Source organism: Rhinoraja longicauda, chromosome 17 (genome assembly GCF_053455715.1).
Source record: "Rhinoraja longicauda isolate Sanriku21f chromosome 17, sRhiLon1.1, whole genome shotgun sequence".
Lineage (NCBI taxonomy): Eukaryota > Metazoa > Chordata > Chondrichthyes > Rajiformes > Arhynchobatidae > Rhinoraja > Rhinoraja longicauda.
In genome coordinates, this window is record NC_135969.1 from 9,719,702 (window position 1) to 9,746,122 (window position 26,421).

The window sequence follows — 26,421 nt, forward strand, 5'->3', positions numbered from 1 at the left end:
AAATTGACTGGAAGGAGGCCCTAGCAGGGAAGACTGTGGAACAGCAATGGCAGGTATTCCTGGGAATAATGCAGAAGTTGCAGGATCAATTTATCCCAAAGAGGAGGAAAGATTCTAAGGGGAGTAAGAGGCACCCGTGGCTGACAAGGGAAGTGAAGGACACCATAAAAATAAAAGGGAAGAAGTATAACATAGCAAAGAAGAGTGGGAAGCCAGAGGATTGGGACTCTTTCAAAGAGCAACAGAAGATAACTAAAAAGGCAATACGGGGAGAAAAGATGAGGTACGAGGGTAAACTAGCCAATAATATAAAGGAGGATAGTAAAAGCTTTTTTAGGTATGTGAAGAGGAAGAAAATAGTCAAGGCAAATGTGGGTCCCTTGAAGACAGAAGCAGGGGAATTTATTATGGGGAACAAGGAAATGGCAGAAGAGTTGAACCGGTACTTTGGATCTGTCTTCATTGAGGAGGATACAAACAATCTCCCAGATGTTCTAGTGGCCAGAGATCCTAGGGTGACGGAGGAACTGGAGGAAATCCACATTAGGGAGGAAAAAGTTTTGGGTAGACTAATGGGACTCAAGGCCCAGGGCCTGATGGTCTGCATCCCAGGGTGCTTAAGGAGGTGGCTCTAGAAATTGTGGACGCATTAGTGATTATTTTCCAATGTTCTATAGATTCCGGGTCAGTTCCTGTGGATTGGAGGGTAGCTAATGTTATCCCACTTTTCAAGAAACGAGGGAGAGAGAGAAACCGGGAAATTATAGACCAGTTAGTCTGACATCAGTGGTGGGGAAGATGCTGGAGTCAATTATAAAAGACGAAATTGCGGAGCATTTGGATCGCAGTAACAGGATCGTTCCGAGTCAGCATGGATTTACGAAGGAGAAATCGTGCTTGACTAATCTACTGGAATTTTTTGAGGATGTAACTAGGAAAATTGACAGGGGAGAGCCGGTGGATGTGGTGTACCTCGACTTTCAGAAAGCCTTCGACAAGGTCCCACATAGGAGATTGGTGGGCAAAATTAGAGCACATGGTATTGGAGGTAGGGTACTGACATGGATAGAAAGTTGGTTGACAGACAGAAAGCAAAGAGTGGGGATAAATGGGTCCCTTTCAGAATGGCAGGCAGTGACTAGTGGGGTACCGCAAGGCTCGGTGTTGGGACCGCAGCTATTTACAATATACATCAATGACTTGGATGAAGAGAATAAAAGTACCATTAGCAAATTTGCCGATGATACAAAGCTAGGTGGCAGTGTGAACTGTGAGGAAGATGCTATGAGGTTGCAGGGTGACTTGGACAGGTTGTGTGAGTGGGCAGATGCATGGCAGATGCAGTTTAATGTGGATAAGTGTGAGGTTATCCACTTTGGTGGTAAGAATAGGAAGGCAGATTATTATTTGAATGGTGTCAAGTTAGGAAAAGGGGACGTACAACGTGACCTGGGTGTCTTAGTGCATCAGTCACTGAAAGGAAGCATGCAGGTACAGCAGGCAGTGAAGAAAGCCAATGGAATGTTGGCATTCATAACAAGAGGAGTTGAGTATAGGAGCAAAGAGGTCCTTCTGCAGTGGTACAGGGCCCTAGTGAGACCGCACCTGGAGTACTGTGTGCAGTTTTGGTCTCCAAATTTGAGGAAGGATATTCTTGCTATTGAGGGCGTGCAGCGTAGGTTTACTAGGTTAATTTCCGGAATGGCGGGACTGTCATATGTTGAAAGACTGGAGCGACTAGGTTTGTATACACTGGAATTTAGAAGGATGAGAGGGGATCTTATCGAAACGTATAAGATTATTAAAGGGTTGGACATGTTAGAGGCAGGAAACATGTTCCCAATGTTGGGGGAGTCCAGAACCAGGGGCCACAGTTTAAGAATAAGGGGTAGGCCATTTAGAACAGAGATGAGGAAAAACTTTTTTAGTCAGAGAGTTGTGAATCTGTGGAATTCTCTGCCTCAGAGGGCAGTGGAGGCCAATTCTCTGAATACATTCAAGAGAGAGCTAAATAGAGCTCTTAAGGATAGCGGAGTCAGGGGGTATGGGGAGAAAGCAGGAACGGGGTACTGATTGAGAATGATCAGCCATGATCACATTGAATGGCGGTGCTGGCTCAAAGGGCCGAATGGCCTACTCCTGCACCTATTGTCTATTGTCTATTGAAATAAGTTCGGTGGGACATTAGCAGGCAGAGACAATGGGTCTGCCGGGACAGTTCTGTTTATGGATTTTGGGTGGGAGGTAGAATCGAGCCGTGCGGGGCTGGGGAACTATAAGTTTGGAGGGTAGATCGCCGGAGATGGTGAGGTCCGTGATGGTGCTGATGATAAAGGTCTGGTGTTTGTCGGTGGGGTCATGGTCCAAGGATAGGTAGGAAGAGGTGCCTGAGAGTTGCATGGTCCAGGGATAGGTAATATACATTATTCATGTCCAAAACTAGCATTTCTGTATCAGTGTAGGTATCATATCATATCATATCATATCATATATATACAGCCGGAAACAGGCCTTTTCGGCCCTCCAAGTCCGTGCCGCCCAGTGATCCCCGTACATTAACACAATCCTACACCCACTAGGGACAATTTTTACATTTACCCAGCAAATTAACCTACATACCTGTACGTCATGTATGCATTACATTTTATTACACTAATATAGAATGAAAAGAATGAAAAAATATCTTGACATGTGTTCAGTTATTTTATTCACAATATTAGGATTTCTGGAAATAAGTTTGATGTCACTGATTGCAAATGTGTATGGGTAGGCCCAAATGAAATGTATGCGAGAGAATAGTGATCATGAAAGGGAGAACCATGTGCTGAGAAATGTGTGTTTGTGTGAGAGAGAGAGATTGAAAGAAAAAGGTTGTTAAACACATAATTAGAGGAAATCACAAGATATGTGTGTGTGTATGTATGCATATACATAAACCATAAAGGTCGAATTGCCTTCATGGTTTATGTACATCATGTGATATATACATATACCACTGTATGTTTTCTTTTTTTTTCCTAATCAGATGTGCAGTACTTTGGTCAACGTGGGTTGTTTTTAAATGTGCTATACAAATAAAATTGACTTGACTTGATATATCAGTTAAATTTGTGCAGAGTGTGTGTTTCAGAATACAAGGGAATCTGCACAAAAGAGGGGGCTGGGAAATGGGCAGAAACAGTAAGAAATAATAAAATCAGAGAAATTAAGCAGGGGGAAACCATTTAAAAACAAAAAATCAAAAATGTGAATTGATAGAGGAGATATTTTCTGCATTTTAATGGTATCATCGCACATACTGTGTCCCCCACAACACTGATTACACTGCGAGAGGCAGAGTGAACGGCGTGTTTTGCCTACTAAAATGGCCGACTTTCCGCTCCTTTGCGCACTGCACTTCAGTGGACGCGATTTTGACGGAGTGGTTCATCTTGCTCCTCTAGTAGCTTTGCTCCTGAGTAAACCCAGGCTGAGATCAGGAGCTCAGTTGGCCCAGCTGGTCTTCCAGTATCCCACAATTCCGCGGGACGCCGGCCGGCCGGTGGCCGGCGGCGATGAATGGAAGTAGTGGTGTTGGCGGTGTCGGGGACACGGCGCTTTAACCACGGGTATGTTGGTGCGGGTGTGTTTTCATTGTTAAACGTTACTGTTTGAGCCGTCTGTTTCACGTCGTGGTCGGTGGAGGAACTCAGGGTGGTCGTAACCGGTCGCAGGATCGATCACCGGCTCGTAGTTCCTCAACATCCCCAATGAACTGTGTAGGAAGGAACTGCAGATGCTGGTTTACACCGAAGATGGACACAAAATGCCGGAGTAACAGCGGGGCCGGGCAGCATCTCACTCTGGAGAGAAGGAATGGTGGGTCGAGACCCTACTTCAGTCCTTCTCTCCGGAAATGCTGTCTGTCCCGCTGAGTTACTCCGGCATTTTGTGTCTATCCCCAATGAAGTTCCTCCGAGAAAACCCATCTCACTATGATTTATGTAACTTGTCTGGAGTCTTGAACAACAAGAGTAGTCTAACCAACTTCTCGTGGTTTATTAAATAATGCTTTACGTGGGTTTCTGGAGGGAATTTAAACCTCAAGTTTAAAGAGGTGGTGGTGATAGTGTGGTATTTAATTAACAGCTGATGGGAGGTTTTAAAAAATAATTTAACAAATAATTTAAAACCTTTAAAAAAATAATTTCCTAAACTTATTAACTCTACCTCATGAAATCATAATCTTACAATATTATCTAACACTCAAGCACTGCCACTGGTTATGATGAAGTGCGATTTATATTTTGGGAGGTAGAGCTGATATGTTTTGGAAATTGTTTTAAAAAAAGGGTTTTAAATTCAAAAATACCATGCTGGGAGAACTCAACGGGTCAGGTAGCACCTGTGGAGGGAATGGACAGGTAACGTTTTGGGTTGGGATCTTTCTTCGGACTGATGAGCTGCAAAAGAGAATAGGGTTGATGCAAAGCCTAGAGGTGGATAGAGAATTGGTTGGCGGACAGGAAGCAAAGAGTAGGAATAAACGGGTCCTTTTCGGAATGGCAGGCAGTGACTAGTGGGGTACTGCAAGGCTCAGTGCTGGGACCCCAGTTATTTACAATATATATTAATGATTTGGACGAGGGAATTGAATGCAACATCCCTAAGTTTGCGGATGACACAAAGCTGGGTGGCAGTGTTAGCTGCGAGGAGGATGCTAGGAGGCTGCAGAGTGACTTGGATAGATTAGGAGAGTGGGCAAATGCATGGCAGATGCAATATAATGTGGATAAATGTGAGGTTATCCACTTTGGCGGCAAGAACAGGAAAGCAGAGTATTACCTGAATGGTGGCCAATTACGAAAAGGGGAGATGCAACGTGACCTGGGTGTCATGGTGCACCAGTCATTGAAAGCAAGCGTGCAGGTGCAGCAGGCAGTGAAGAAAGCGAATGGTATGTTAGCATTCATAGCAAGAGGATTTGAGTATAGGAGCAGGGAGTTTCTGCTGCAGTTGTACAGGGCCTTGGTGAGACCACACCTGGAGTATTGTGTACAGTTTTGGTCTCCTAATCTGAGGAAAGACATTCTAGCCTTAGAGGGAGTACAGAGAAGTTTCACCAGATTGATCCCTGGGATGGCAGGACTTTCATATGAAGAAAGACTGGATAGACTAGGCTTATACTCGCTGGAATTTAGAAGACTGAGGGGGGATCTTATTGAAACATATACAATTCTTAAGGGGTTGGAGAGGCTAGATGCGGGAAGATTGTTCCCGATGTTGGGGAAGTCCAGAACCAGGGGTCACAGCTTAAGGATAAGGGGGAAGTCTTTTAGGACCGAGATGAGAAAACATTTCTTCACACAGAGTGGTAAGTCTGTGGAATTCTCTGCCACAGAAGGTAGTTGAGGCCAGTTCATTGGCTATATTTAAGAGGGAGTTAGATGTGGCCCTTATGGTTAAAGGGATTAGGGGGTATGGAGAGATGGCAGGTACAGGTTACTGAGCTGGATGATCAGCCATGATCATATTGAATGGCGGTGCAGGCTCGAAGGGCTGAATGGTCTACTCCACCTATTTTCTATGTTTCTATGTTTCTAAATTGACAGGTGGATCCAAGTGAAGGGAAGAGGAGGTAATTGGCAGGTGGGTGAAGATAGTGACAAAGGCGTAAGGGGAAAAGGAGGCTAAAGGATATGTTAAGGAAAGAAGAGGATGGGTGAAATGGAAAGGGATGGGAGTGAAGGGGTAGGGATTGGTAAAAGGGGATTAAAGGAGATGGGGGATCTAGGAAATGGGAGAGGTAGGTGGTGGTATGAGTATACAGAGATGGAAAGTAGCAGGATGATAGGAAATGGTGGTTTGAAATGTGTGGACAAGGAAGGGGAGGTGGGAATAGGTGGGGGTTGCAAGGTGCTGTTGAAATTGGAGAATTCTGTGCTACCATAGTGTTGTTTTTTTTGCTCAAGATTCCAGTAGCTGCAGGATCTTGTATCTCTTGGTTTTAAAACATATTTTGTACCAACATGCTTAAGAATATTTTCACAACAATTCACTAGTTTTGTCATTCATTTTTTGAAATTAGTATTTTTCTTTATTCCAGATATTTAGTTTCTTATTTGAATTTAAATTCCTTGACTGATGTGATGCAATTGACCTTGTTTTTCTAAATCATTGGTCCAGAATTCTGATTGGAAGCCTAGTTATTTGATTTCCAGGCTACCCTAACAGGTTTTGTCACTTTTTATTCACTTATTCATTTCTTGGAATCTGGATGTCATTTGTTAAACCAGCATTTATTCCCTAAGTGCCTTAGAAACGAGTGACTTTAAACTAAGTAGTGGGGGGGAGGGGTTAACAAATTGTGAATATGAAGATGAGGTTAAAGGGAATACAGGAGATATTGCAGAAGACTCTCGGAAGAATGGGAACAGAAGTTCTAGAGGGGAAAAGAGATTAAGGGCAGGGCCATTTGTGACCGATGTGAGAGGGGAGGTAAATACAGAAGTTAAAGTGTTGTACTTAAATGCGCGTAGTATAAAAAATAAAGTGGATGAGCTTGAGGCTCAGTTAGTCATGGGCAAGTATGATGTTGTAGGGATCACTGAGACATGGCTACAAGAGGACCAGGGCTGGGAACTGAATATTCAGGGGTACACAACATATAGAAAAGACAGACAGGTGGGCAGAGGGGGTGGGGTTGCTCTGCTGGTAAGGAATGATATTCATTCCCTTGCAAGGGGTGACATAGAATCAGGAGATGTTGAATCAGTATGGATAGAAATGAGGAATTGTAAGGGTAAAAAGACCCTAATGGGAGTTATCTATTGGACCCCAAACAGTAGCCTCGACATAGGGTGCAAGTTGAATCAGGAGATAAAATTGGCGTGTCACAAATGTAATGCTATGGTGGTTATGGGAGATTTCAACATGCAGGTAGACTGGGAAAATAAGGTTGGAAATGGACCCCAGGAAAGAGAGTTTGTAGAGTGCCTTCGAGATGGATTCTGAGAACAGCTTGTACTGGAGCCTACCAGGGAGAAGGCAATTCTGGATTTAGTGTTGTGTAATGATCCTGATCTGATAAGGGGACTAGAGGTAAAAGAGCCATTAGGAGGCAGTGATCACAACATGATACGTTTTACTCTGCAAATGGAAAGGCAGAAGGGAAAATCGGAAGTGTCAGTATTACAGTATAGCAAAGGGGATTACAGAGGCATGAGGCAGGAGCTGGCCAAAATTGACTGGAAGGAGGCCCTAGCAGGGAAGACGGTAGAACAGCAATGGCAGGTATTCCTGGGAATAATGCAGAGGTTGCAGGATCAATTTATCCCAAAGAGGCGGAAAGACTCTAAGGGGAGTAAGAGACACCTGTGGCTGACAAGGGAAGTCAAGGACAGCATAAAAATTAAGGAGAGGAAGTATAACATAGCAAAGAAGAGTGGGAAGACAGAGGATTGGGACTCTTTTAAAGAGCAACAAAAGTTAACTAAAAAGGCAATACGGGGAGAAAAGATGAGGTACGAGGGTAAACTAGCCAATAATATAAAGGAGGATAGCAAAAGTTTTTTTAGGTACGTGAAGAGGAAAAAAATAGTCAAGGCAAATGTGGGTCCCTTGAAGACAGAAGCAGGGGAATTTATTATGGGGAACAAAGAAATGGCAGACGAGTTAAACCGTTACTTTGGATCTGTCTTCACTGAGGAAGATACACACAATCTCCCAAATGTTCTAGGGGCCGGAGAACCTAGGGTGATGGAGGAACTGAAGGAAATCCACATTAGGCAGGAAATGGTTTTGGGTAGACTGATGGGACTGAAGGCCGATAAATCCCCAGGGCCTGATGGTCTTCATCCCAGGGTACTTAAGGAGGTGGCTCTAGAAATAGTGGAAGCATTGGAGATCATTTTTCAATGTTCTATAGATTCAGGATCAGTTCCTGTGGATTGGAGGATAGCAAATGTTATCCCACTTTTTAAGAAAGGAGGGAGAGAGAAAACGGGTAATTATAGACCAGTTAGTCTGACATCAGTGGTGGGGAAGATGCTGGAGTCAATTATAAAAGACGAAATTGCTGAGCATTTGGATAGCAGTAACAGGATCATTCCGAGTCAGCATGGATTTACGAAGGGGAAATCATGCTTGACAAATCTACTGGAATTTTTTGAGGATGTAACTAGGAAAATTGACAGGGGAGAGTCAGTGGATGTGGTGTACCTCGACTTTCAGAAAGCCTTCGACAAGGTCCCACATAGGAGATTAGTGGGCAAAATTAGAGCAAATGGTATTGGAGGTAGGGTACTGACATGGATAGAAAATTGGTTGACAGACAGAAAGCAAAGAGTGGGGATAAATGGGTCCCTTTCGGAATGGCAGGCAGTGACCAGTGGGGTACCGCAAGGTTCGGTGCTGGGACCCCAGCTATTTACGATATACATTAATGACTTGGATGAAGGGATTAAAAGTACCATTAGCAAATTTGCAGATGATACTAAGCTGGGGGGTAGTGTGAATTGTGAGGAAGATGCAATAAGGCTGCAGGGTGACTTGGACAGGTTGTGTGAGTGGGCGGATACATGGCAGATGCAGTTTAATGTAGATAAGTGTGAGGTTATTCACTTTGGAAGTAAGAATAGAAAGGCAGATTATTATCTGAATGGTGTCAAGTTAGGAAGAGGGGATGTTCAACGAGATCTGGGTGTCCTAGTGCATCAGTCACTGAAAGGAAGCATGCAGGTACAGCAGGCAGTGAAGAAAGCCAATGGAATGTTGGCCTTCATAACAAGAGGAGTTGAGTATAGGAGCAAAGAGGTCCTTCTACAGTTGTACCGGGCCCTGGTGAGACCGCACCTGGAGTACTGTGTGCAGTTTTGGTCTCCAAATTTGAGGAAGGATATTCTTGCTATTGAGGGCGTGCAGCGTAGGTCACTAGGTTAATTCCCGGAATGGCGGGACTGTCGTATGTTGAAAGGCTGGAGCAATTAGGCTTGTATACACTGGAATTTAGAAGGATGAGGGGGGATCTTATTGAAACATATAAGATAATTAGGGGATTGGACACATTAGAGGCAGGAAACATGTTCCCAATGTTGGGGGAGTCCAGAACAAGGGGCCACAGTTTAAGAATAAGGGGTAGGCCATTTAGAACGGAGATGAGGAAGAACTTTTTCAGTCAGAGAGTGGTGAAGGTGTGGAATTCTCTGCCTCAGAAGGCAGTGGAGGCCAATACTCTGAATGCATTCGAGAGAGCTAGATAGAGCTCTTAAGGATAGCGGGGTGAGGGGGTATGGAGAGAAGGCAGGAACGGGGTACTGATTGAGAGTGATCAGCCATGATCGTATTGAATGGCGGTGCTGGCTCGAAGGGCTGAATGGCCTACTCCTGCACCTATTGTCTATTGTCTATTGCACTTAAGAGGACATTACGAGGCAATCACATTAGTGGTACAGAGTAACATAGAAAAGGTGGAGTATAGATGCAGATTTTCTTCTCCAAGAGGCATTGGAGAGTCAGCTGGGTTTTTCTAACTCTGGTAATTATGTGGTCACCATTGTTAATGATTTTTTTAAATTTAAGGTTATTGAAATTAAATTGTACAGCTGCTATGATGGAATTTAAACTCTGGTCTCTCACTTTTGGACCAGGCTTTTGGATTACTGTAGACCTAGATTTTGTTCCTTTTCTTCAAACGTTCTGATTGAAACTCTGCGGTACTTAAAAATCAAAAGGCCAGATATTTTGAAAATCTAAAATCAAAACGAAAAAGGCTTGATATACATCAGGTTCCTGGGTTAGTAAGAGTTCCCTTTCTGAGAACAGTTTGTAAACTGAATTTTCTGGAAGTTGAAATGAACAATTTCCCCTCCAGCACGTGAAAGTAGACAAATCTTTGTCTGAATGTAGTGATGGGAGAGGGAGGGGACGAGGGTGGGGATGTGGTGGTGGCGAGATGGGGGGTTATGAAGGGGGGGGGGGGTTATGAGGGGAGGGGGTTATGAGGGGAGGGGGGGGGATTAGTGGGGAGCAGATCTGCTAATCAGTGAGAAAATTATCAGCACTTTAAAAAGTGTGCGCTGAGAGGTGGTTTGGGTTTTGTAATATTGCATCTTGTATTCAACAGTTTGGAAAAAACCTTTTGGGTGTCACAAGGTTTCCAGGTTGGGAAAGTGATTTGGGTACTATACACTAGAGCAGAGTCCGGGAGAACTTGGTAGAGTCAGATTTTCATATGTCAGGTCATCTGTAACTCTGGATCCCCTACAATCAACTGTACAGGTAGCACTTTTGGAGAGAGATACAAGAGATAATGTTTCAGGCCAATGACGACATAATGATTGTCCCCCTGAATAGCTACAGCACTTCGTTTATTTATGACAAGGCAGGGTTGCAGTTTATCATGAATAATGGTGGACAATTAAACCAGTAAATGGAGAAGAGGGAGAGGAGAGGGAGGAGAGGAGAGGAGGAGGAGGGGGGGGGGATTGCCCACGTATGCAGTCCTCAAAGGTTTCAACCCTTGTGGACAAAATTCAATTCAGACTATGTTAGATACACTCTATTACTAACAAATTGATGGAAGGACCATCAATTATCAAAGGTTACTTATTCACCAATAACTTGAACATTGGTTCTTAATTTAAGTTCTATTCGCATTTCATGAATGATTTAGAGAAAGGAACTATCAGGCGTTTAATCTCCAGGCAAATCCAGATGGAGGCATCATTTATTATGTAATGAAAACTTAAAAGTACTGCATGGGTCAGTGGATTTTGTGTGATTTTTGAAGTGGTAAAATCTATCTTCTTGTAACAGATGAAATTTGCATCCTCTGCCTTTGAAGTCCTTAAGATCTTGAAAACATATCAGTCAATCTCAGTACAGCATTGTAAATTAGCACTGAGTACATTAATTCCTCTCTCTATTTAATTGTCCCAATGACATGATATTTAAAAAAATAAATCCCATGCTTGTTATCTAAATGTAAAATGGCTTGCTTCACTCTGGAAAATCAAAGGCAAACATGCCATTTCCAATTATTTTCAACCCTTGTGTATCTAATGTAAACCCACCAGGTTTATTATACGTGGTTACAAGGAACTGCAAATGCTGGTTAAAAAAAGACAGTGCTGGAGTAACTCGGCAGATCAGGCAGCATATCTGGAGAGCATGGATAGATGACCTTTCAGGTCGGGACTCTTCTTCAGACTGATTGGTGGGGGGTGGGGAAGAAAGCTAGAAGAGAGGAAAGGCAGAACAAAGCCTGGCAGATAATAGCCTGAAACAGGTGAGAGGGTGAACAAAGGCCAGAGATGAAAAGACAGAATGTGTGAGATTGAAAAGTTACAAATTATACACATTATTTGTAATTTTACTTTTATGAACAATATTTTGTACTTTCCACTGCCATTACAAGCTGTATTTCATATTTATATTCTTTTGAACAATATGCCTGAACTATATTTTAACTATATAATTGAAGTCGGTAATAATCAATGACCTTCCATCTTTTTTTAGAATTCTATGAAATCCATCCAGACCATGCCATAATATGCAGCCCTCATTCCAAGCTGAAACTAGGAATTTGATAAAGACATTTTCAATGGCCAAAAAGATTTGTTCTGTCAAGGACCGCACAGAATTATGCACGTATGATAAGATAATAGACTTCTACAGTAGCTAATACTGAAAGCACAGATGGAATTACTGCCTGCAGATCAAGACACAGAGAAGGCGGAAGCTGTTTCAAGTCAGAGGATCAGCAAGATTCCCATAGCTTTGAACTGCAAAAGATCAAAGCTGATTGTGCACTTAGACTTAAATAGCACACTGCAATTGTTTGATTCTGTTACCAGACAAGGACCTAGAGGTGCTCTTAGTTCCTTTTTAACCACTGTTACCTGGGGGCAGATCAACCAAGAAGGTAAGAATTATTTAAATAACACTGTTTTAATGCTATCTAAGGAGTGTCTACCAGAGAATTGCAGATGATAATAACTTCTTGCAAATTTCTGTGAAAGCACTCCAGGGTATCTTCTGTAATACTATTGTTATTTAAATGAGTCATGCCTTAAACAGGTTAAATTAACTTTGTTATTTGATGAACATAATTAAAACAGGATTTTTAAAAGTTGTAAATGGTAGAGAAAATGCAAATCATAAAATGGAGTCTAAGAATATCACAAAAGAAAAGTCCAAAAAGAATCTTAGAAATGAAAATAATGAAAGAAATTGAACATAACAAAATTTAGCAATCATGTATCATACTTTTATAAACCAAATTAGGAACAAGAGTGGGCCACTGGATTCCTTGAGTGTGATTTGCCGTTCAAATTGTGGCTGATCATGATTGAAACCTCAATACTGAACTGCAATCCTGAATAACCATGGTAACTTTTCATCCGTTTATCAATAATTTATTGACCCGAGCTTTAAAAATATTCAAAGACTCTACACCTACTGCCCTATGAGGAAGAGAGGTCCAAAGTTCATGATTCTCTGAGAGCAAAAAAAATTGCATCATCTGTCTTGCTCAGACAGCATTATTTTTAAACATTGACATTGAGTTTTAGATTCTCGCACAAGATCAGATGTCCTCTTCTCATTCCAAAGCTCCCCTCATCTGATATGCTTCATCAAGTCCCAACTCTCATTTCTAAACTCCAGTGGATAGAAACCTAGCCTGCCCAGCTTGCACTCGAAAGACAACCTGCCCACTGAAGGTATTGGTCTAGGCAAAATGATTTGAACTGTTCCCAATATGTTTACTTTCTTACTAAGTAACAAGCCCAATATTGAACATGGAACTTCAGATGTGGTCTCACTGATGCATTGTCAGACTGAAGTATAATCCCATATTTTCTGGGGAGACTAGATTCTAGCATCAACAGCCACTTGTTACCTCGGTATCTTCACATTGGTGAGACCAAATAAAGACCAGACGACCCCTGAATATTTGCTGAATATTTGCGCTCTGTATGCCAAGGCCAGCTGGAGCTGGTTGCTAGCTACTTCAATCTCCCCTTCCCATTCCCATAACAACCTGTCTCTCCCCAGCCTTCACTATTACCAGAGTGAGGCCACTTTCCAGAGGATTGTTCCCTGGACATTAAAAACTTTCCTAAAAAGCATTCCTGAAAGAAGTGTGTTCAGGATGATGATCTAATTTCATTGTTGAAATAATTAATTGTAACCCTCTAAATCAGGCATGTGAATTTTCCGCATTTCCGCGTTTTTAAAATCAATTTTCCGCGCTTTTTGCATGGTTTCCGCGTTTTTCACTATGCCAAATAAACGGAGAAATCGGATCAAAAAAGGAAAGAAAAAAGAAACGACGAATAGACTTGTAATGAACACTAGGTTCCGCTAGAGGTCGCTAGGGGTTCTGCGAGAAATCCCCTCCGCACGCCGTGGAAGTCTCTCCGAAAATGTGGCACCTCGGCTGGGCAAGGCAGCCAATCTCGACCTCATCGGGACTTCCACGGCCGATCGGTGGGTTGAATTTGCAACCTGCGGCCGGGGCTCTGGAACTCCAGCCCAGCTGGAGCCAACAAATCTATCCCCATAGCTGTCTTCCTTGGCCTGCTGCATAAACCAGCAAAGCTCTGGAACCAAGAGTGCCCGAAAATCAATGGTGGAACTCTAATGAGTAAATATTAAATTTAAGTGCAAGATTATATAACTAAATTAATTAAGACAGGGTTAAAATATAAAACACAGCAGAAAAGCCAATTATCACCTTTTTGGGCTGATTATCAATTAATGTGCGAATTCATAATGTTATTAGTGTACAGTGACATATTCACATTATTTTGTAATGTCTGTTTTTACTTTGAAATGCACTAAAAGATGCTTGAAACTGGTAATTTTGTGTGAAAAGTTTTGACCCCTGTTGTACGCCGAGCTCGCGCAAGCACTCGGATCTTTTCCTTTTTGTTTACCTCACATGCCTGCTAAATATGGCTAGAAAATTCAAAGCCAAATGTGCTGGTTGCTTTATGATAAGGACTAACTGAATAAAGAATATGTAACAAATTTACAGAATAATTTTGAGTTGCACATAAATTACATTAGGATCATTTCCATGAGATAAATGGAATTGGCAGAATAATTTTTTTTAAGTACTGTATCTGGAGCTGATCATGATAAATTGGTTTTGACGCCTCAGCGATATAGTGAAGCAATTAAAAGATAAATAGAATGCACATGGGTGATATCTAATTAGTTGCTTGCTAAATATGACTAAATGTCATTTCAGATATAAATTTATTTCATTTAACTTAATTAAAAAGAGACGACCAGGGTTCAATGTGAGACAGCTGAAGTAGGCCATCCATCCCCCATAGACTATCCTTCCTTTCATTTAGTTTATGGTTGAACTGAATCCATCTATTTTATGTTCTATAATACCCTTACCCAACAATCTTTCAACTTGTTTTGATCATTTCACAACTGAACTTCTGAATTCAACTAACCTCTGAAGAAAGAGCTCCAAATGTTTGCCCTTTGTATGTATGGAAATAAATGTTTCTTGATATTGCTCCTTAAGGAATAATTCTAATTTAAAATGAATGTCAACCAATTCTGAATTCTTCCACCTCTGTCCATCGATCCTTTCAGATACTTTAATCACATCAACATCTAAATTTAGTCACTCATCTTTGTGCTTTGGTCAAGAACATACAAGTCTATACTTTATTCCTCATGATGACCCTTTCAGTCCCACAATTATTGTGGCGAATCTGTGCTGCAAGTTTTATGCTTTCTATGAAGCAGTGCCTAATCAGAACATGGAGTGGGTGAATTAGCAGCTGGTGAATGAGCAGCTGGTGAATGCTATTTGTTACTTAATGGTTTAACTTTATTATTGTCACGTGTACCGAGGTACAGTGAAACACTTTGTTTTGCATGTTATCTAATCAGATCAGATAATACTGTACATAAATACAATCGAGCCAAACTCAAGTACAACAGATAGATCGAAGGGGAAGAGATTGAGTGCAGGATGTAGTTCTCAGCACAGTAGCGCTAGATTTCCAGAGACAAAGTTCAATGGCCGCAATGAGGAGAGCAGAATTGCACTGTACCCTAGCTTATGGAAGAACAGTTCAGAAACTTGATAACAGAGGGGAAGAAGGTGTTTCCGAGCCTGATGGTGCATACTTTAAAGCTTCTATATCTTCTGTCCGATGGGAGCGGAGAGAAAAAGGAACGACCGGGGTGGGATAGGTCTTTGGTGGTAAGTTTACAAAGAAACACAGATTGAAGAAATTTAAAGATTTTTTCTTTAAGCTGCACTTTGTAACCCTTCCTAAGAATACTGGTATTTTTTTAACTCAATATGAAAGTTCCCCATGACTGCGGGCGAGGTTTGTTGCGAAAGCAATTTAGTTATGTGTCAAACATGTGAATCTTGTTTCAGGGAAGTGGGAGTGGATGAGCCTTGAACCTTCTCTGAAACCACCATGTGATGGGGCTGTGAGCTATTATTCCCAATTTGGGAAGCTACTAGACTTCACAGACACTGCTGATGGTAGCCTCTTTAAGAAGATTTTCACTGATCACTTGCAGCAAATGGAATGGACAGATCCCCACAATGATCTCCTTTCTGTGACTGGTGAAGATGGAAAAGAGTACCACAGGATCCTCCCAGCTTTCTTCGAGCTGATTGATTGTTTGCTATCACAAAACAGGGAGTTTGCAATTGTATTTAGAACTTTTGGCACAGATTTATCTAGAGCTTTGAAGACTACACAGGTTACCCTGTCAGGTCAACATCCTCAGTATCAACATCTTCAGATGAAACATGTAAGTGGTTCTTGGGGTTTCTGAGATACATGTATAAACCATGAGATCACCCATCGCAAGAGCTGTATAAATGTACATAGAATGCTAATCCCATCTGAAAACTGTGATAACTGTTTTAAATGTTCATCTTAATATGCCATCATGAGCTTTGCAAGAAAAGAAACCTTCAGCATAACTGTAGTAAACTGTAAAACTTGTAGCTTTGTTGCCCCTTGCGTTTCCGTCTATTCCATGGGAAAACTGTATAAATGATATACTTAATAATGAGCTTGAAGAGTGGAAATAGATGAATGTGTACAGTTAGAGAAATTATGGTATTCCAATAAATAATATTCCTTAATTGTTCTTAATGATATTTTTCTGAATTAAACAGCAACAGCTTTCATTAACAGAGTTCAAATGTTAGTGGTGTTTTCTTGGAAGAACTGAAGATGTTTTACTTCAGGAATGGAGAGGAAATACAGCAGTTGTTGAGTCCACCCAGAATGGTGCTGAGTGGTACGTGGCTCAGAGGCAACATTTGGAAAGGTTTTCTACATGCCATCCACTAATGTTTAGTTCAGTGATACGGCGTGGGAACAGGCCCTTTGGCCAACCGCGTCTACACCGACTATCAATTTCCCATTCACACCAATTCTATGATATCCCATTTGTGCATCCACTCCCGACAAACTAGGGGCAATTTAAAGCGGCCAATTAATCTACAAGCCCGCATGCCTTTGGGATGTGAGGAACAGCCGGAGAAAACCTATACGGTCACAGGTTGAGAGTGCAAACTCCACACAGGCAGCACCGAGGTCAGGATCGAACCCAGGTCCCTGGTGCTGTGAGGCAGCAGCTGTGCCACTGTGTTGCCAAAGGTATGGTTCGCCAAGAAGGGTCCATGCATCTGTCCATGCGTCTGGTTGGACCCATCATTTGGCCTCGCACATTAATTGCTTTTACAATTAAAACTTTGTCCATTATGGTCTTAGCACATAACTATTCCGATCAAATTAAATCCTGGAAGTGCTTAAACTTGCTTAAGTTCAAGAGGTACTGAGTAACATGCCACAGTGTCTGTCGCAACACTCTATCTCTAGACAATAGCAGCGAAGCTTGTGGGGATTTTCCAAATTTATTCTGGGGAATTGTCAATGTGGCCCTATGCTAAGTCCAATCAAGTGCAGGATCAGAGACCCCATTCATATCGGTGGGAATTCTCGGATTATGGGTTACTTTTCTAGTTAGTTGACTATTATGTTTTTCATTATTTCTAAGGATTATAATACGTTTAAATCTACCATTTTTATTGTGGGATGATTTTCATTTTAATGGTCGACGTCAGTGTTAATAGTTTGAAATGTCTCTAAATGCCAGAGATATTGAAATGCTTTTTTAAGCTGCCTCGCAGCTTGGTAGGAAATTAAGCTCCACTCTTGAGTCATTCCATGGGTGAAGCCACAGAGTACCCTTTCTGTGGCATATATCCCACTATCAATCTCGCTGCTGAACCCTTAAGGTGCTGAGGGCTGCTGAGATGAGTCCTCCACATCCAGATGAGTTGAATACAGGTGTGGAGGAAGAGTACGAGGAGACTCTGCGGGACAGACTATATCTAGTATATTCTAGAACATTGATGTATCTATTCTCTTCACTTGTGTTGATTGACCTAGGTACGATCCCAGCAGTTAATGTTACATTGTTCCTTTATGCACTTGGTTTTATGTGTGTTCACTGATTTCTTCCAATCTTGACTAATAGAACCTTAACAAACAAATGTTTCCCTATCTTTTCTCTTTAGCTTCCTTTAACAATGGTACCAGGCAAAATCCGTTGCAATAAAAAGGATGTTGTGTTGACCTTGGGATCTGAACGGATTTCCATAAAATCAGATCCTAAAGCTTTATATCACTACTTCTCTTCATTGGAGGGAGTTGTGGGTTTTCAGGATCATTTTGACTGGTGAGTTTGAGATATGGATATTCTGCATGTTTAATAGTATAACAACTATTTTATCAAAATTACGATAACTTAACTGGCAAATGGTACCCATAGCAATTGCATCTGCAGTGGATTTTTTTTTCACTGGTTTAATGATGTTGCTCCAATATCTCTGTCCACAAGCAACGTGGAGGATCCTTGTTGCGTTTCTCTCTCTAAGCACTGGTGATTTATCCCAAACAGTGTTTAACTGTTCTTAATAGATAGAAGATGTTTTGCAGTTGTCAGCCATCTATTTTACACCCATCATTAAAACCGGTATCCAGAAGATGTAGAATTCTGACAATTGCATTTGATACTCTTTGTTTAGTTCTGTTGTTTCGTAAACTAGTCCGGTAGTTTAGAGCCGAAGTGGCTGCCTGGTAGAATGGGCCAGATTAGAGAACTACCAGTTAATTGTAGCATGCACAGGTCGGAACAAGCTAAAGGTCCGATGCCAGTGGATGTGATCTCCTGCTCCACCATTAACATGAGCAATGAAACCAGAGGTGAAGAGGTTATTTGTGCTGGGCTGAGGGACAGGATGCACCTCACATTTGGCACCTCAGCATTAAACCAACAATGTTCAGCATATGTAATGTAACCCTATTTGGATGGGTGACATTACATATGCTAAATGTATTTTGTTTTATTTTAAAACAATAAGTAATTAATTGTCCATTTGGATGTGTTTTAAAACAGTTAAAATGGCTTTGACATTAGCAATGTTAAAAGGGTAGCTTGTTGGCCCAAGGAAGTGGCCTCAAGATCAACTCCCTGAGGTCTACTCAATACTACATGGAACAGTCACACTATAAAGAGCTGGTGGATGTTTGGACCACATCCACTGAAGTGCACGGGGCTGCGAGGAGTGGGCAGGGTTGAGCAGAGGAAGCAAGTCTGATGTTTATTTTTCAACTGTTTTAAAATCTTAAAGTAAAATGCACGACAAGATGCATTCATCTAAAAAAGCTGGCGATGTTGAGATGTTAAGTCGCTGCCTTTGTTGTTTCTCTTGTAAGACGGCGGCAGAGTAGCACATCTAGTAGAGCTGTTGCCTCAGCACTCAAACCCACATCGATCCTGATCTTGGGTGCTGCCTGTGTGGTGTTTGCATGTTCTCCCTGTGACCGCGTAGGTTTCCTCCGGGTGTTCCAGTTTACTCCCACACCCGAAAGACATGCGGTTTTGCAGGTTAATTGGCCGTTGTAAAATTGCCCCTAATGTGCAACGTGGATACAAAGGTATGATTATATAGAACTGGTGTGATCGCTTAATTGATCATTAGTGTAGACTCAGTGGGCTGAAGCGTTTTCATGCTGTATCTCTAAACTAACAACTAATATTGGGAAATCACCACACTGGCACACTGGGAGTGAAGACTTGCTTAACTTGCAGAAAAGAGCCTGTGTAAAATGCAGAGTGTGATGTGACTTAAGTCCATAGTGAAACTACTGGGAAGGGATGGTTAAGAAAACTGCCTTCAACCTTCCAAACCAGCAAATTTTATATAGCAGGATGTCCAAACTTTGTTTGGATTAAGTAGTTTAAATTCAAAATACCTGATTCCAAAACTGAACTATTTATACCATTTATTTATTGCAGAATGGTAAACAGGTGTGTAATGAGCATATTTCCAATGTTCCCATTACTAAAACAATTTCAAAGCAGACTACCACACACTGTGCTTGTGCTGTAGTATTACCTTTATATCAGAAAATCACTTCATTCATTTTTTTAATGTGATACTTTCATGTATCTCTTCAGGTGGGCGAGGAATAGCTTTTCAAACCATGGTGGTAAACCGTTTTGGATTGATCCTTCTGAAACTGGAATACAACATATCTTCATCGATGATAATATCCGCTTAAATGATGCTGAATCTATTGTTTATGCACAGGTACAACTCTAACATTCCATTGATTTTAAATATGAATTCATGATTGTTTTCTGAGATTCAAGTTTAGATCATTATTGTCATTATAGATTTTATGATGCTCATTATTGTTAGTGTAGATTTTATAATGCTTAGCCGGCCTACTGCTTGAGCCCTCGTTGCCAGTAACCTCCATTAACTGAACTTCCAGTTAAATTCAGTCACACTACTCCGGGAGTTGAGTGAGTCATTGATATTGGTGTGTTCCCTCAGAGTTATTGTTTGTGGCACTTGGTAACCCAGCAACTCTCTCCCACTATCACCTGTAACCCAAGTTACACAGCAAATAGTTTCAGCTACTTATAATTCCACTCAGGAACATCTGATATTTATTTGTACACCTCAGCTATAGATTCTGCTGATGTTTCTGATGCCTAAGGGAACATCTGCTGTGGCTATTAGCTAAGGCCTCAGCTCCATGCAGCCGCCAAATTGATTTCTCTCTAAATCATGTCTTAAAAACAGCTTTGTGTGACCCTCGGGCACCTTCAGTTTTCCTCAAAGACTGTGGATTTGTATGACTTTCTTCTGAACTTCTTTAAATTCCTTGCTGACCAAATATTAAATCACATAATTGTTTACCTTGGGTGCATTACCTATTTGACAGGCCTATTACCTATTTGCAACTCCTCCGCAAATGAGACCTCTGGCAAAAGAAAATGGAGACAACACTCAGTCATGGGCTAAAAGTGGCAAATAATATTTGTGCTACAAAAGTGCCAGGTATTAACCATCTTCATACCCTTGACATTCAATGGCATTGCCATTGCTAAGTTCCCCAACACCAAATTCATTACTGACCAGAAATGTAATTGGACCTGTATCATAGAAAGTGTAGCTACGAGAGCAAGTCAAAAGGCATTGTATCCTGTGACAAGTCACTCACTTCCTGACAACCAAAATCCTTCTCACAGCCGACTAGGTATGTCAGGAACGTGACAACATACTTTTTTCTTGCATGGATGAGTGCAGTTGCAGCAATTCTCAAGAAACTTGACACCAACAAGGACAATCAGCCTGTGTGAGTGGGACGTCACACCCCCACAGCACAGGAATTTAATAGCTGAAGCTACAAAATAAAATGCAGATATTTGCACAGGATAATCCAGCAGCACTTCTCCAACGCAGCGTCTTCTAACACAAAGAAGGACAAGGATAGCAGGTGCAAGAGGGCAGTCGCAGGTTCCCTTCCAAGTCACACACCATCCTGTCTTATTTGGGCTAACTCAGCGGGACAGGCAGCATCTCTGGAGAGACGGAATGGGTGACATTTTGGGGCGAGACCCTTCTTCAGACTGGTTAGGGATAAGGGAAACGAGAGATATAGACGGTGATGTGGAGAGATAAAGAACAATGAATACAAAAGTAACGATGATAAAGGAAACAGGCCATTGTATGCTGTTTGTAGGGTGACAATGAGAGCTTTTTCTTTCGTGTCCATCATCCATGTTTCAAATGTTACATCACTGTCATCATCCGTCCTGAAAAGGGTGCAAGCTTCCGGCGACAATCAGTGGGAGCCATCATGTACAATAGATGGTGGTGGTAGCAGAATTAGCTCAGGACACTTCCAGTTTCCAGCCCCGTGACGCGGATGCTCTGCTGTGGGGCCAATGAGAAGTTAGTCCTTCCCAATGGGGGGGAGCAGTAGGACCCAGCAGAGTTAGGCCATGTCCTGTTGGAGTCTGCATGTGGAGGCTGTGGACCTGGTGCTGAGCCTGGAACTCGGGTGAGGTGATGGCTCTGGCCCGCTGGTGAGCAGTGGAGAGGCAAGGGGCGGCGGATCTGCTGGCGGAGGCCCATGGGGGGCCTGCAGTGAGGGCCTGCTGGTGTCGGCACATCGCAGCCAGTGTAGAAGGCAGGGCACGGAAGGAGAACTGTTGCGAAAAGCGGCAGATCGACTGTCGGTACCTGTAATCTGGGTTAGGTTGGATCTCATATTTCGCTTGGGCAGCTCACAGCTTAGTGGTATCAATATTGATTTCTCTCACTTCAGGTAGCCCCGGCATTCTCTCTCTATCCCGCCTCAACCCAAGTCGCACTAGCTTCTCATTTTCACCTTACAAACAGCCTGTTTCCTTTATCATCGTTACTTTTTTTGCATATCTTTCATTCATTGTTCTTTAACTCTCCACATCACCGTCTATATCTCTCGTTTCCCTTATCCCTAACCAGTCTGAAGAAGGGTCTTGACCTGAAATGTCACCCATTCCTTCTCTCCAGAATGCTACCTGTCCCACTGAGTTACTCCAGCTTTTTGTGTCTGTCTTCGGTTCAAACCAGCATCTACAGTTCCTTCTTACACACTCCAGTTTAATATATTCTGTTTGGAAAAGGCATCGAAATATGTCAGTAAAGTCAACAAGCTATGGAGCTGATTTCAGGATCCAGCGTGAAGTGGTGAACACTAAAAAAAACCTGAAGAATTGATTTGCACATTGGAGAAAATACAATCAGTGATGGAATGGCAAGGTTGAGAAACATAGGTATATAGATGCAAGAAAATAACTATTGGATGATGTTGGATATGGCTCCATAGGACTGTCCCAGTCCTAATTAGGTCTGAGAACAATTGCTCTGCACTGTGTGAGCAGAGGTTTTCTTTATTCTTTAATGGATGCAGACTTCATCTCTCATGCTCGCTATACCTAATTATCCTTGACAAGGGAGTGATGAGTTGTGCAGTCCATGTAGCGAATAGACTTCTGCAGTCCTTTTTATGTAGCGCATTAAAGGATTTTGATGAAATGATAATGAAGGTATAGCTATATATATCAGGTCAGAAAGGTGTGACTCAGAGGGGAACGCAGATGAAATAGTGTTTCCTTCTGTGTATTGCCTCAAATAATTGAGTTTGAGGCTTTGGAAAGTGTTGATGGTGAGGTCAGCAAATTTTTGATGTGCATCTAAAGGATGGTATACCCTGCATCCATAATACACTGATGGTGAGGGAGTGAACGGTTGGGGTGTCAATCTGCAAGCTATTTCATCCTTGATCATGATGAGCGGTAATACTGTAGCTACATTCAGCCATTCGAGTGGGCAATCACTATAGAGTTGATGGAAAGCCTTTGAGTATTCTGGCGACAAATCACTATTGCCGCACATCTGTCTGAATGCTGACCTATTTAAAATGTCATGTTGTGAAAGTAACTTCGAGCAAATTGAATTATTTTTTCAAGTATATGGTCCCATCTTTAAATTGTTATAACATTAAATTAAAAGATGTGTCATGGATTACTAATAACAGAGGTCTAACCGATTGGGAGAATGGTATGATGCCACTCAAAACGATGAAGTGTTTATGATTCTTTTGCAAAAATTGAACATGACAGTTTGGGTTCCTTTTTGTCAAGTCCACCTCCACCGTATTGGTTTTAATTGTGTTTACTTATCGTGCATTATTTAATTAGATCTGGGTTAAACTGCAAATGGAAGATCAGAGCTTGAGCGAATTGCAGCACAGGCATTAATGATAATGCATAGAAACAGACCCTTCGGTCCACAATGTCTGTGCATAGTATTCAACTTGATAACACAGCACAGTAGGAAAGCATTGATATGGACCTCATATTTAATATTGCAATGTATGCATATCTAGTTTTGGATGCTTAAACATCCATGTATGTTAGTCCGGTTTTGCTCTACATGCAAAACAAGCAAGTATATACAGTCACGTTGAGGTGTTTTGACTTTGAGGCAGAAATTTATGAGCAGCCAGATTTGCCTCCAAATTAACCCCAGGACATTGTACCTGTGGCACTTTCTAAGATGAGTTATTTAGACCAGCCCGTGAACAATGACATAAAGTGAACAAGAGAGTCATTTCTGAATTTTGACTAACTCATTTCCATACCATGAACATAAGGGAACACTGTTGTTGGTAACATTAATAAGGGAGAATTGGAGTGACCTTTGAAGTCTTTACCTTAGTTAGAACGCATAGAAATCGACCTCTATTGTCTGGGAGAATCTTAATTATGCAATAAGCTCCGCCGCGAATGCAGGTCTTGCAGAAAGACTGGGAAATGGCTATTGAATGGATATTATGGCGGATATTATTGTTATGCCAAAATATTATTGTTGACACCAAAATATTCTCTGACAAATTAAGAGTTGAAACTCATTGCAAATATCTGACTGGCGAACAGTGAAATAACTAAATATTGTTGCTACAAACTTTTACGTTTATATTATTGGCAACTGACAATAGGATTGTTGCATCTCATATGGCATATTTTGTACCAGCATTCAATCTTGGCTAGATTTTTAACATATTGAAATGTCTAGTCAACAAACTAATTTCTCTTATTCCTTAAGCTGTGTGGGGTACCGTACTGTTCACATGTGTAACTTCTGTGATTTTTCGAGATATTGAATCAAATCAGCAATTCTGTTTTTCCTTTTCACGAAACAACAGATGTTTGTAAAGGATAGCAGTGAAACCCGAATCGTCCCAACCGCCGAGTTAGATGACGTTTGCTTGGTCCGGACTGACCTTCTCAAGGCCATCCATGACCGGCATTATTTCATCAAGTGTGTGCAGCAGTGTGAAGAGAACTACAGCAACTACACAGCTCTATCATAAATGAGGGCATCCTATCACATCGGCAACCCTAGCTGATCAACTCAGGGCATGTGCTTGCAAAAGAGACGGGTTAATATAATTATATTAAATAGATATATATGGACATGATGAATGTTGAAAAACATTGTTTAAAAGTTAAAGTTATAACTAATGATAAATTACTCTGGAAAAAAGAACCTGACATTTATGTCTATTGTAGAAATGTTTAAAGTTATTATATTGTATCTCAAACTTTAACTGTGTGGTATAAAAGGGATAGCATCGATTTTCATTAATATTCATTAACCATTAATAGAAATCTGTTTATTTTACTGGGAAATGCACTGTATGGAAATGTTACATTTTAATAGTGTAATGAAACAGGGATGAAAATATCAATTGATATTTAAGAGTTGAACAAAAGTTTCTTCTATGGGATTTCAGAACAAATGTAAATTGTAGTTGCATCCATTTCCATCCTGGATGGAACAAGCATTTGATGAGTTTTACAGTAACCGTTTTAATAGTATTTTAACAAGCATCTTTTACAGTCCGAAATCAGTGATTTGTGCAAGTCAAGAACACAGAAATGAGTGATTCTTGAATCCTTGTTAAATGAATAACGACTCCATTTTGCTTTGTAAGTACTGAGAATATTGTTCAGACTTTTTAGAGGCATAACTTAATTGTAAATCAGCAATTTAGTGATGAGTAGATGTTCAGTTGATTGATTTGTGTAACTGGAGAGTTCTGGAAACTTGCACACACTGACTTTCTGAATCTGTTCTGTGTCAGTTACAATAAAAATTAAACTTGATGCATTGAATTATTTGTCTTTCTTTGGGAAAAAATAATTTCATTCATTGAGTTAATACTGAGCTTTGCTGTTTCTGTTGCCTTCCTCCATTTTAATTCCACATTTAATATTAGATTAAAATCAAAATTATTTTGGATTAATATTGAATCAAACTATATTTGAACTTGAAATCCAATTAAATTTATCCCTTGATTATGATTTTCCATGGCAAGAAAATGTGAAGATGTCATAGCATTCTATACCCGAGTATTTTGAGTATGTTGATTTTTTTTTAGTGTCTATTTTTTATGTATTTGCTTTGAAAATAATTGTTTTACCTCTGGATCTTTTTTAAAGGGCCATTTGGGTTGACTTTCATCCACCCACCTAACTCTTACTAAAGGGATCCATGAGCAATGGCATAAAACTAACTATGTTTGGAGGATCGATAGAACTTAATGTTCATAAATTCAATGAATAAAAATGCTGAGTATTTGATGAAATTGTTTTTTTTATGAATATGTTTCCAACAGAGTTAGTAATGTGACAAACATTAAAAATTGTAGTTCCTGAAGAGAATTCCACAGATTGGTGTATGGTGAAACATTAAAAATAATTCAAATCGGGGAAAAATCCTCTTACATTGCATAGAGTATTACTAAACATAAGGTTAAGATTACTTTCTGGATCTCATGACTGATAGGTTTGGATTCCTTAAGTACTTTTTGCAAACTTATTAGAATTTAAGACTTTTGAAAGGAGATTGAATCAGATAATGAAGGTATGTGCACTATTTTTGAATTTGATTGAACTCGAAGTCACAATTTCTTTTCAGGCTGTTCTGGTATCTTACTACAGAAGTCTTGTTCATAAACTGGGTGGTGGTGGAGCTGTGTATCTGCTTCCCAAGGATCTGCATTTACAGTGCAATGAAATTCCTTGCTCACGTGAAGCTCACAGAGTAAACAGTAATGATAAATACATAATAAATATGAATGCAGAAACAACAAAACATTGCAAGATTGAAGTGGAAAAGCTGAGTAATGCAACCGAATATTAAAGTACAATAATTAAATCGCCCGAATGAGGTAGAATTCAGAGTAAGAGTACGTGGCAGCACCTTTGGAAATGGGTAAAAGGAGTGCTTGGTTCTGGAGTCAGATACCAGTGGGGAAGAAGCTGTTCTTGAGTCTGGATGTCCAAACTTTCAAGCTCCTGTATCTTCTCCCAAAAGGTAGACAAAATAAAAACGGAATGGTCAGGATAGCAAATATCTTAAATGATGCTTTCAGCCTTTCTGATGCTCTGCACTATGAAGATGGGCTGGATAGAGGGAAATGATGAGCCTATGATGGATTGGACTGTGTCCACCAT

General features: G+C 41.0%; 1 protein-coding gene across 1 annotated transcript; it reads left to right on the forward strand.

Moving 5' to 3' along the window:
• The first annotated feature begins 3,458 nt into the window (after nucleotides 1–3,458).
• Nucleotides 3,459–25,645, forward strand: LOC144601602 (uncharacterized). Its single transcript, XM_078413810.1, has 6 exons — nucleotides 3,459–3,608; nucleotides 11,497–11,902; nucleotides 15,401–15,786; nucleotides 17,570–17,730; nucleotides 19,516–19,648; nucleotides 24,105–25,645. Exons 2-6 carry the CDS (start codon nucleotides 11,677–11,679, stop codon nucleotides 24,270–24,272), a joined length of 1,074 nt encoding a protein of 357 aa, XP_078269936.1. The 5' UTR covers nucleotides 3,459–3,608; nucleotides 11,497–11,676; the 3' UTR covers nucleotides 24,273–25,645.
• Nucleotides 25,646–26,421: the final 776 nt, after the last annotated feature.